Genomic DNA, 12,997 nt, shown 5'->3' on the forward strand with positions numbered 1-12,997 from the left:
GCTGATGTGGTTATGAGAGTTGTCCAAAACCGAACTCATGGTCTTACCTCATTCTGAGGTGCCCACCCCCAGTGTACCCGTTCATTTAGGATAAGATGTCCGACTCTACCATTTTCTCTCATTCCCTAAACCCCCTCCTCCACCTTAGCAAAGATCCCCTCGGATCTATGCAAAAAATCCATGTGGCCTTATCTTTACCAACCTACACTCACAGCCCAGGAAATAGCCTTCCCATACTTTGCCTTGTCCTTAGGAATGCCTAAATCTTGCTGTTCTAGTTGTGGACAACAGGAACAAACTCCTCCTGGTCCCATGACATCTCCAGAGATAGCCCCCCTAATCCTCTCCAATCTGAACTTTGTTTCATATATGTTGACTCATGTAATCCTTGTGGGATTTTTATGAAATAGATATCTATAGGAATATATATGTATACATATATATTATTTATCCACACCTTGTGAATGAGGGAAGCCAAGGCACAAAAGGCTGACTGGCTTCTCAGGTGTGCCTTTACAGGTAGTCAAGGACTTGAGGTGATCCTTTACAGATCTATGGAATACTCTTTCTGCTGAACTGTATCTGCTTTGACTTCCATGACCTACCTCTATTTCCCTAGCAGTTTAATTGAGAATGGTTCCCATAGGCTCATGTTTGAATACTTAGTTTCTGGCTGATGGAACTGTTTGGGCAGGGATAAGAGGTGTGGCCTTGTTAGAGGAAGTGTGCCACTGGGGATGGGCTTTGAAGTTTCCAAAGCCCAAGCCATCCCAAGTCATCTTGTTTTTGTATCTAGCTACTGCTCTAGTGCCATGACTGCCTGTCTACCACCATACCCTCCTCCATGATGACTATGGACTCACCCTCTGAAACTATAAACCTTAATAAATGATTTCTTCTATAAATTGCCTTAGTCATGGTCTTTTGTTACAGTAATGGAAAAGGAAGTAAGACAGTGGTTCTTTTATTCGATTATAAAGATTCCTTCTTCTGTTTCTCCTCTCTCAAACCTCATTGACTTGGGTTGATTCATCTCCTCTGTGTTAAAGATGTTGGACATATTTTCCTCCAGAGTTTCCATTACTTCGGTGGGTGAAGTAAACCCATTCCTTCAGGTCACTCTATTCTTGTTAGAAGAAAGTCACGAAAGCACATATTCTTATAAAAATTCATTCTGAGATGTCTTTAGACATTTTATTTTGTTATCGTCCAAAGCAAGAAATAATTGTCTTTGAACTGGTAAATAGATGTAATGTGTTGCCTTGTGTTCCTATAACAAAATATTAGATGCTGAATACTATATAAAGAAAAGAGTTTATTGAGCTCACAGTTCTGAATGTTAGAGAGCATGACACTGGTGTGTAGTGGGTTCTAGCTAGGGCCTCTTGGCGGATGGCATTACACTGCTCAAAGCAGGTGCTGAAGAGACACACAGTATGTAAGGAGAGGTTCTGGGGAGAAGCTAGTTTTGAAGAACAACCCACTGTTGAGGCACTCCCAAGCAATAGCATCAATCCATTCATGAGGATAGATTCTCCATAGCCTAATTACCTCCCATGAGGCCCAATCAAAGTTCTTTCATATCCCAACACTACAACACAAGGGACAAAGTTTCTAGAACATGGACCTCTGGATAAACACACTGTCACAGAGCCTACAGTCACCGTCCCTCAGTGATAAACAGTTCCAGGGGACAACATGGTGGATCTCAGAAACATTAAGCTAAGAGAAGGAATTCAGATTTAAAAAGGGTCTCTGTTTTATCAGCAGTGACTACAGTCTCCCTCTGGTGAGGAATATGGACAAGCTAGGGAGACTCTGTGCGTGGAGGGAGTGTAGGGGAAATTGTGTTACCTTCTGCTCTATTTTTCAAACTTACCTAAAAACAAAAGTCTTATGAAGGTGTTGTGTCAGTCACTTACTCATTGATGGGACCATACACCCAAAAGAAGCAACCGAAGGAAGGAAGGGCATCTTGACTTATAGTTCTAGGGGATCCAGTCCACTGGGTCAGAAAAGGCCTGGAGGGAGGAGCAAGATTTGGCTGGTCCCATTGCATCCCCAGTCAGCCGCGGAGTGTACTGATGCTTCTGTGCAGCCTTCCTTTCCCCTTGCTTTCAGTCCTAGACTCCAACCCATGGAATGATGCTATCAATGTTCAGGGTGGCTCTTCCCTCCCCCAGGGACCTAATGTAGGTCACCAGTCAGCGACAGCCCCAGAGACTGGTTCTCAGGGTCTCATGGCTGACAATGAAGGTTAAGTATCACTTGTTACACAAATCCATCTCCACAACATTCTTGACAGGGACAGCAGGATGACATGACAGTGACTGGCATGGGCCATGGGTAGGGGAAGGATTGTCATTGACTTTCCAAGAACGATGAGCCACTGTGGTGGCTGCTTAGCAGCCTGGACGTGTTTGTCAACACTGGCAGAAGTGTGCACTACAATGGTGAATACCACTGTGTGCGGATTACTTTTGAGTAACTATCAGGAATCCAATGACATCATTCTTTAGCTCATACCTTTCCAGTCTAACCGAGTGACACGGCTCTGCCCCCAGTGCTGCTGATATTTTCTTTTTCTGATGCTATCCCGCTGACTCATTCTTTCTTGGCCTCATTATTATTCTTCCAAATATCAGCCTCCCCTGAAACATATGGTTTTTCTCATTAAAATGACCTTCTACAGAAGTGCAACCGGATGAAGGTAGTTTGAAAATTTTTGGGGTCATTAAGGAATTGGGAGATTAAGGGGATTAAGGTGCCTTGGTACCCTCTGCTTCTTTCTCTGCTATGTGATTCTGTCATAATATGCTGCTCTACCATAGGCTCAAAGCAAACAACTAATTATGTACGGAATTTTCAAAATTGTGAGCCAAACCCTTCTTATCTCTTTAGAAGTTATCTCAGGCATTGTAACATAGTGACAGAAAACTAAAAAATACAATTAGTGTATCTGTAATAGTACTTTCTACCCAGCTCATTTATATTCTTATTATTTTTATTGAAAATTAGAAGTGTGTGTGTGTGTGTGTGTGTGCACGCGCGCGTGTGTGCGTGTAATACAATTGTATTTATGTGTGGAAGTTAGAAGACAATTTGTGAGAAATGGTTCTCTCCTTCTACCATATGGGTCCTATTTAGTGTTAAAATAACAAAACACTCAGGGTTGGATATTTTATAAAACAAAGAGGTTCAGTTTACTCCTGATTTTGGTGCTTGTTTGGTCAACAGCAAAATGCCAGTGCCTGGTCCAAGGACCATTGGCTTTCTCACAAAATGGCAAGAATCGGGAAGGGGGAAAGGCAAAGGGAGAGGTTACATGATGAGACAGGAAGCCAAAGAGATTCGGAGACTGGACTTGTTCCTTCATACAAACTCATTCCTGTTTGAGATTAACTGGGGTCCCCCTTGAACTGCATTCTTAAGGGTGGAGGATTCCATGTTCCCCTCATGGGCCTGCCTCAGTGACCTAATTTCCTTTTCCTAGGCTCTACCTCCTAAGTGTCCCAGGACCTCCCAACAGCACCACTGGACCAGGACCAAGTTTGCAACACAGGGTCATGTGCAAGGCATTCACGGTTAAAGTTATAGCCACTTCCCTCCAAGCTGACTATCCCGTTACCAGCTGGTGAGTTTAACATGTATTATGATTGTTGGTAATTTTTCCAACCATCTTTTTTAACTTAACAACAGATCCTTTCTTTTCCTTATGTTTTCCTCCTTGTTTTGAGATTGCTAAATTTTTTTTTTTTTAAATTGATTTCTTCTTTTATTGTTTTGAAAGTAAAAAACTTTATCTCCATTCTTTCCATAGTTAACCTTTGGCCACTTAGAGTAGAGTGCACACCTTTCATGGACCATAACTTGAGTCAATGTTTAACCTATTTGAATAACTTAAGACCATTAGAATAGTCTGACTCTAGCCATCCCTTCTGACTCACACATTGTCATTATCTCACAGTGCACCTGGACTTTTGGAAATTGATTCACGACCTCACTTCCATTCCCTGGGGATTTGGCCTCTTGGTGCAGGTCCAGGATCCCCCAGTTCTTCTTCACCACCCCTTTCAACCTTTCCTCCCAGCCTATCTCCATTCCTTTGTGTCAATGGCTCGTCCACAGAAACAGTTTGTACTACTGTGGCCTCAGCGACCACACCAGGCTGGGACTCAGAGGCAGTGAGCAGAGTGTGAGAAACCTTAGAGCCCTAGTCCTAAATGTGCCGCCTCCAGGCTCAGGGATCTGCGCAGAAAAAGAGATAGAAAAATTGCAAGAGTCAGAGGTGTTGGTGAATCCAAGGAAACGGTGACCTCCGGGACACAGCAGGGTTGATGCATATCACAGAAACTATGGCAGCACAAACAAGACCTGCACACATTCAGGCTAGATGGAGTCCCAGGAAGTAGATAGAGGCCCAACTCTAACCAAGAAGATATTTGCAATTGATATTCACTGGCAAAGAGGAAATCAGTTTTCTACAATAGATTGTCACTGGGTATATAAACCTTAATCTAGGGCAGGCCTCATGCCCAGGAATAGTTAACCAACACAAAACAAACTCCACTGTTTTCTGGGGCTATCTTTTGATTTTGTTTTTGGCATTGTTGTTGTTTTTTGTTTGTTTGCTTATTTTGATTTTTGTGGGTGTGGGTGTGTGTATAGAAAAGGGGGGGAGGCAGAGGGACAGAAACAGAGAGAACACAAAGTTGGGTGGATAGAGAGGTGTGGGGTTGTAGAAGAAGGTTGAGAGAAGAAAAACATAATCAAGTATATTGTATGAAACATTTTTTTCAATAATAACTGTGGTGGTTTGAATGACAATGGCCCTCATAAACTCATTGGCAGTGGCACTATTTGAAAGGATTAGGAGGCTTTGTTGGAGGAAGTGTGTCACTGGGGTTGGGTTGGTGGGTTGGTGGGTTTTGAGGTTTCAGATGCTCAAGCCAGGCCCAGCTGCCTGCTGATTCATATGTAGAACTTTCAGCTTCTTTTCCATCACCATGTTGACCTGTGTTCCACCATGATGCTAATGGATGGAACCTCTGAACTGTAAGCCAGACCTAATTAAATGTTTTTTTCTTTATAAGAGCTGCCATGGTCATGGTGTTTCTTCACTGCAATGGAACTCGAAGACAATAAATTTTGGGCAGTACACTTCTATGTGACAGACACTATTCTGAATATATCGATTCATTTAACATCTACATATCTCTACAAGATATCATTTATTCACTTACTAGTCTTAGCTTCATGCTGTAAATATAGTCAAGGAAAACATTAAGGCACACTAAGGTTAAGAACCTGACCCAAGGTGAAGAATCTGGCCTGAGGTTAGACTGGTAACATGAGCATTCCGATTTTGGAGCTCACACAATCAGCTACCACACTCTTAAGCCACAATACAGTCATTTATGACTTTGAAAGTACCAGAGATTGAACCTAGGGCTCATGCATGCTAAGCAAGGGTTCCATCAGGTAACTTTATCTCCAGCTTGCCTTTCTTTAACTTTTTGTTTTCATACGGGGTCTCACTATTCTTTGCAGGTTGACCTTGGCAAACTTACTCTGTAGCCCAGGCTAGCCTTGAATCTTCTATCTTTTTCCTTCAGTGTCCTAAGCAGCTAGGATTACAGACATGACTTTTCTGAAGTGTGAGTGTGCACACAATGTGACCATCTTAGCCATTTTCCAAGTGTGTCACGCAGTGGCACTAGGCACATTTGTGCTGTGCTGTTACCTCATGGGCATCCAGCCACAGAACTGATTTGTCTTATAAAACTAAAATTCTGAGCCAGTCAAGGTGGTACATGCCTTTAATCCAAGCATTTTGGAGGCACAGGCAGGTGGATCACTGAGTTCAAACAGAGTGAGTACTAGGACAGCCAGGGCTACACAGGGAAACTGTGTCTTTAAAAATCAAAACCACTACCACCTCTACCACCTCCACCTCTACCACCTCTACCACCTCCACCACTAACACCCTCACCACCACAACCACTCAATCCACTTCTGCTCAATTACCCCTCTACCCTCTCTATACTACCGTTACCACCATCACCATTACCTCTTCCACCATCAACATCACCACCATCTCCACCATCACCACCACATCCACCATCACCACCACATCCACCATCATCACCACTATTAACATCATCACCACCACCTCCACCAACCTCATCATCGTTACCATTACCATTAACACCATCATCATCACTACTACCTCCATCACTACCATCACCACCACCACCTCCACCATCACCACCTCCACCACCACCATCACCATTAACACCAACACCATCACTATCTTTATCACCATCACCACCACTCCCCCTCCAACTTCACCCTTCTACCTCCACCACCTCTACCACCATCACCACTAATACCATCACTACTGCCACTTCCACTACCATCACCAACAACAAGCTAAAACTATGTGTAAAGCAAGTAACTCTTCTTGCTCACTTCCTTCAGCCCCTGGAAGACCATTACTTTGATTCTATATCTCACACAAGTGGAATGAAATGAGATGTATTTCATAGCATGCTTGTTTCACTTAACATAATGTCCTTGCTTCATCTGTGCTGTCTTTATCCAATGGCTGATATCAGGCAGGGATATCAGGGATGGAAGGACAATGGGACAGGCTTGTGTGGGAATCACACTTAACCTCTCTGGCTTCCCCAGACTCAGTCATGGTTTCCCTTGTTCAGTAGCCGATCAGCTTTCCATGTCTCTGTTTACTTCTTTGTACACAGAGAAGTGATTGCCTCCTTAGGATCGACTCATCCGAAGGTGTTGTGTAGCTATTTCCTTCAAATAGAAATATTTCCATATATAAATATGCTTCATATATATTATATATACACATATATATGCTCCATTACATAACTATCACCAGCGCATGTGTGTGCGCGCACACACACACACACACACACAAATTTGTTTACATCTCCCAGAAGAATGTAGTCAGCAAAACCGGTACTCAATGAAGAACAAAGACAGAACAAAGGTGCACTTGATAGGAGCAGTTTCATGCAGTTTACAAGATTTTCTGCCAAGACTGATGCACTGAGGGTGCAGCATCTTCGGCTACCTTTCCATGTGGTATGAAATGGTATGCTCTTTGATGTAATGGCAGTTGTGTGTCCCCTGCTGTAGGTGATAAGACTTGCAACCAAAGCTGAGAAAACCTAGGGTGGAGCATCCCGGGGCTGGGGACAGGATCTAAGGTGGCCATCTTCTGTCTAATGAAGGGTTGTATTGTAAAATGCTGTCCTCTGGGCATGGCATGACCACTGCTGTCTTAAAATGAGAAGAGCTGTGATTGCTTCCTTACTGGGTTAGGCTCAGATACTCTGTCATGAAGAGGAGGGCAGGGCATGAGTGGTTTGAGACAGTACCTTAGATGCATAAACTCCTTCTTGAGGATATATGAGCTGTTAGTGGTTGTTGAAGCGGGAGGGACATTTTCTTTAGTGGTATACTTCTCATAAGCTGCCTCTTCTGCCGTGGGTTACCCCTCACCCATGGTAGACTAGGGTGGACTCATTCTTTCTGTATGCTGTTGATACCCTATCTGAGAGCAATAAATGTTTACTCAAGTTTTTCCAGGAAAAGTTCATGCAATAGGTGGTGTGTCTCTTTTGGGGTTTGCCACCTGAGCATGGGAATATCTCTCCCCTTCAAACAGGGATGGATTAGATACTATGTAGCAATCTCCCTAAGTGAGACTTTTGAGATGGGACTCTGAAATACCTGTGGCAACAGTGGAGTGGCTTTACTGTGGGTGATCAGACATACAAGGAAAGATGAGCTATTTGTCCAGAAGAATTTGCCTGCATGAGAGAAATTGAGGGCAAAAGAGATAAGGATGCTATCATCCTCAATAGCCTCTTACTTGGCAGAAAAAGTGGAAGAAAGGGGTGATGAGGTGGAGGTGTTGCCTTGCTGTCTTACAGATGGTGGGGTGCAAGGAAAAGATGATCCAATTTAGGTTTATGCTAAATAGCCCTTCCTGGAATCCCCAAATTTGAAATTCATGGAAGCATCAGACAGTCGGGATGTGGGTGGGGGAGCGAAATTGAAATGATGGATGTTACCTTGTAGGTCCAATCTTTAGCGCCGAGGAGAAGGCTCACTGTTCAACATTCAGATGAGGACCTTCATAAAGGCCTAGTGTGGGAAGCTATGACAGTCAGAGACAATGCTGCATCTGAGCTGTTTGGGGTGAATGAGATCAGTCTGAGTGCTGTGGAGGCAGAGAAACTGAGTAATGTAATACCCATTCCCCTCTAAGCAGAGGCTGAGTCATTTGAGACTAGTCTTTGAAGGACTGGTTGATATTAGCCATTAGAAACATGGGTTAGTGTTACCAGAGACCCCCATGACTATCAGGGTCTGGAAGGCACCAAAGGGAAGGTAGGCATCACCAAGGGACTTGGTACAGAGGACATGTGTTTGACAATATTTCACTGAGCCAGAGAGAAGTGTTCAGATAGACATAAAATCAGCAGGGGTCTTAGAATTGTGGGATTTAGCCACTTTGTTGAGCTCCATGGTGGAATCCCATCTCTCTACAGTGTAGAAGAGGTGTTGACATGATCTAAACAATTCAGATGCATGTAAGTTGAGTTTATAAGGTAGAGTCACCAGGATAATAGGAGCAAAGGGGGGAAAACAGACAATGGAGCTGCCTGGCTTACTTGAAAGAAAATGTGACATGATTTGTGTTGAGCCCAGGGAGGGGATGGGAATGGCAGAAAACTAAATGCTACTCAGGGGAGCCTCTGGGTATGGGGTTGTGGCGAGCTTTAAACACTAAGCAAAACTTCACCAAAGGCATGTGTGTGTGTGTGTGTGTGTGTGTGTGTGTGTGTGTGTGTAGGGAGAAATGGCTCCACAGGTAAGAGCACTGGCTTCTCTTCTAGACGACTTGTATTCAACCCTAGCACCCATATGGCAGCCCACGACCTCTTTAGCAGCTGTCCCAAGGTATCCAATGCATATTCTGCCTTCTTTGGGTATGAGGTACACATGTGGTGCAGACATACATGCAGACAAAACATCCATAATTAATTAATTAATTAAAATCAAATTTCAAAGGAAGTAGTTAGCAGAACAGTACTATATAAAAGTATTGAGCTTGTCCTAGGGTTGTACGCTTACTCCCCCAGTAATGCTGTGTTTGTTTCTACCATGCAGGAAGGTATACCAGGGTGAAGGACCTGCTCAGAAACTAGATGTGGTTGATGGAGAAGTAACGGTTATGGTATCAATTGTGAATCTGATGGACGCAGGAAGCCAGCACCAGTGATAGGGAGAACATGTTCTTGTACACCCTGGCTCTGACCTGGGCCAAGCAGTGTAAGTCAGCTGTGCTTAGCTCACTGGATGCAGGTGGATGCAAGGTGGTCACACTGCAGGGCCCCTGGGTGAGAAGATAAAATGACACATAGAAAATTATGGTCAATTATTGTGATTTGAATAAAAATGACTCCCCATAGGCTTATGTATTTGAATGGGTAGTCATCAGGTACTCCTTGGGAAGGATTAGGAGGTGTGGCCCTGTTGGAGCAGGTGTAGACTTGTTGGAGGAAGCACTCCTGAGGGTGGGATTTGGGGTTTCCAAAGCCCAAGCCAGAACCAGTCTCTTTCTTCCTGTTGCCTACAGATCCAGCTGTTTCTCCAATACCATGTCTTTCTGCTTTCCCATCATGGTGATAATGGACTGAACCTTGGAAACTGTAAGCAAGACCCAATTCAATGTTTCTTTTTAAGAGTCTTTTTGGTCATGGTGTCTTTGACTAAGACAATTCCAAAAAGCTGGATGGGAAAGTGTCCCCATCCATTCTGCTGTACCCAACCCTGCTCATTGTCTGGACAGCTGGTATCAGTGCTAGTGTCTTTCACGTGGCTTTGGAGCTTGCTAACATTTTATTTTAACTGTGCCCTTGGCTGCTGACTCTCAAGACCAATTGGCACTTGCTTGGAGCAGATGGTGGTGGGCCTTCAGAGAGGCTGTCTATCCTCTATAAAAAGTTTTATTATATAATGCTAAACCTTGAGTATCTTACAGATTTGGAAAGGCATCTGGAAGAACAGTAAAAAAACAGCAATTAAAGAGCTTATATGAAGACACTCTGTGTGGGTGGAAAAGGCATAGCTAGAAGCCATAAGGTTACTGAATAGAATCTCCATACCAGAGATGGATTATCACCATATAAGTTGTTGACCATGAAGCCCCTGAGGTCCCTTAACATAAATGTTATTGCCACTGTTGGTGGTATGCCAGAGTAGATGGCAAGTTCTTATTGCTGAAGACATCATGCCCTTCGGCTGTAGGGCAGAGAGAAATGAGGCTGGGGTTTGTCTGGAAGCTTACTCCCTGCCCCATGTCTTTCTTCAGTGCCAGAAAGTGTAATCTATGCCGGGGAGAATTGTTGACAGTTCTGCTGTTATTTGACCCTGTGTACTAAATCATCAATATGGCAGATAAGATATGGCTGTGGTTCTATAGTGATGCAACTGTAATGGATGTGGCCAACTGTGGTTAACTGTGATGAGTGTGGCCAACAGTGATGGGTGTGGCCAGCTGTGATGGGTGTGGCCAGTCATGATAGGTGTGGCCAACTGTGATGGGTGTGGCCAACTGTGATGGGCATGGCCAACTGTAATGGGTATGGCCAGCTGTGATGGGTATGGCCAGTTGTGATGGATGTGGCCAGGTGTGATGGGTGTGGCCAGTCATGATAGGTGTGGCCAGCTGTGATGGGTGTGGCCAACTGTGATGGGTGTGGCTAACTGCTTTCTAGTGAGACTTAAGTCCTGCTGCACAGGTGAGAACTCATGTTTGGTACTGTAAGTCAGAACAAATATTTGTTGCCAGAGAGGTTCTTAGCTCCAAGGGGGAAGCTATTGCCATTGATAAATGAATATGATATGTCTATCAAATTGCCTTATAGACATTTATGCTTTTATATATATATATAGACTACTGCTGCAGTCAGCCTTAGTTATGGAAGAAAGATTCTTTCTTTTTCTTTTTCTGAAGTTGGCAGTGGTTACCTTGGACACTTAAAACAAACTATCAAGAGTAAGTGCCAGTTGCTGTTGCATAGTGGCCCAGTGCAATGGCAGAAAATAACCACCCTTCCTGTTTTTCATCAACTTGATGTGGCTAGCGACAAGTGGGAAGAGAAGCCTCAACTGAGAAAATGCCTCCATCCAGATTGCCCGTATGCATTGTCATAATTGCTAATTGATAGAGAAAGAGCTAGCCTTCTGGGGGGCGCCGCTCCTGGGCTCCTGGGCTCCTGGGCTGAGTGGTACAAGAAAGTGAGCCAAGTAATCCATGAGGACCAATCCAATAAGTAGCATGCTGTAGTGGATTCTGCTTCAGTTCCTGCCTCCTGGTTCCTACTTTGAGTTTCTGCCATGGCTTCCCTGCCAGGGCTTCCCTCAGTGATGGACCATGACCTGGGAGCTATAAGATGAAATCAACCTTTTCCTCCCCAGATTGCTTTTGGTCATGGTGCTTATCAGAGTGATAGAATCCCTAACTAAGACATCAGCTGTCTGAGGCTCAAGGAACATCACTGAAGAGGAGGAGGTTAAAGCAAAACCAATGAAAACGTGTAAGAGCTAGAAGAAGGGGCGGAGTATTGTATGTATTTTCTTGGAATTAAATACGCCATCTTGGAAAGAGGAGGAAGGCTTGTGAGACACAGAAAGCTAGTGAGAGGTGTAGTTTATGAGACCCAGAGGTGCAAGAAGCCCAGAGAGTCATACGAGTCACGAGGCACTTCCCAAGTGTACACAAGGAGTCACCACTTGCCAGGGGAGAGGTGATACACAGGACAGAGTTTTACAGTGAAGCTGTGTGAACTCTGTGCAGGGAATTTCAGTGATGCCTTTTTTGTGTACTCTCATGTATAATAGGGGAGGGCTTGTTAGTGGAGCAAGCCAGCTTTTTACATTTACATTACCCATTCATGGGCAAGAAACCACAGTCAACTTATTGGTTCAGCAATCGAGACTCAGGTGAAATAATTTCATTGGCTTGTCATTGGTTTTCTGTGTCAAATGGACGTTCATCCACCTTTTCTGGGGAACAGTCATGTAGCACCAGGCCAAAGACTAAGGTGTGACAGTCTTCGTTGGATTCTTTTTAAGCAGCCCAGGAAGTCTGTGCCAGTGATTTCTCATACCTGTTTAATATTGACCACAGGAGTGACAATAACAACACCTCAACACTAAAATATACACACACCCCAACGGTAAAATATACACCTATGTTAGAACTGGCTGATCTCTTACCCCAGTGCTTTCAGGACTGGACAGAGACGGTAAAGGCTTTTCAGACCCTTGTCTCATCTACTCAGCCAGTGATCTGGGCTCTTACGAGAGAGCTGACTTCCCTTCCTTCAGTGGAAGGGAGAGAGAGCCTCCTTGGCTGAACTTCTGAGAATTGAGTCAATGGTCTGGTTTCACTCCATGGACTGCGTATCTCCCAGGACTTGGGAGATACAGGGGTGGCTGAGCTAGTCCACTCCAGACACCTCTGCAATGCATATGTCTAGGTCCTTGATTGCTGAAGGAAATACCAAAGTTTGTTCAAGGAGACTTTTGCCCCATGTCTGACTTTGAGGGGTCACGCAGTAGGCAGGTCTGAGGGGAAGCAGCTTCTGGATGTGGCAGACGGCAGCGTTACATCTCAGACTAGAAAAAAGAGAAGACAATGGCAGACAGAAAATCAGATGAGTCAAACTCAACAAAGTAGTGACAGGGTTACTTAAGACCATTTTGCTCGCCCTGTCTGTCCACTCTCCCTTCCATAGACCGGAAAACCTTACAACCCTTTCCATACTCTTAGTACCACCTCTCTGGAAAGGGCCCAGCAGGCTCATTTTGGTTGTGGAGAATGATAAAGCTTAGGGTTCTGTACCCTCAGGTACTTGCATTTCACAGAGATCACCAACCTAAGGAATCT

The 12,997-nt window shown here is 44.2% G+C and overlaps 1 protein-coding gene across 1 annotated transcript in view; it reads right to left on the reverse strand.

Moving 5' to 3' along the window:
• Positions 1-9,280: 9,280 nt before the first annotated feature.
• Positions 9,281-12,997, reverse strand: part of TMPRSS4 (transmembrane serine protease 4) — a gene marked incomplete at both ends in the record, with an annotated part of 57,813 nt that continues 54,096 nt past the window's right edge. The window contains one exon of the mRNA XM_080930584.1: positions 9,281-9,436. Coding sequence (XP_080786710.1) covers positions 9,281-9,436 — 156 coding nt within the window. The remainder of the gene's footprint in view (positions 9,437-12,997) is intronic.

The sequence above is a fragment of the Micromys minutus genome, assembly GCF_963924665.1.
Source record: "Micromys minutus genome assembly, chromosome: 16".
In the NCBI taxonomy this organism is placed as follows: Eukaryota; Metazoa; Chordata; class Mammalia; order Rodentia; family Muridae; genus Micromys; species Micromys minutus.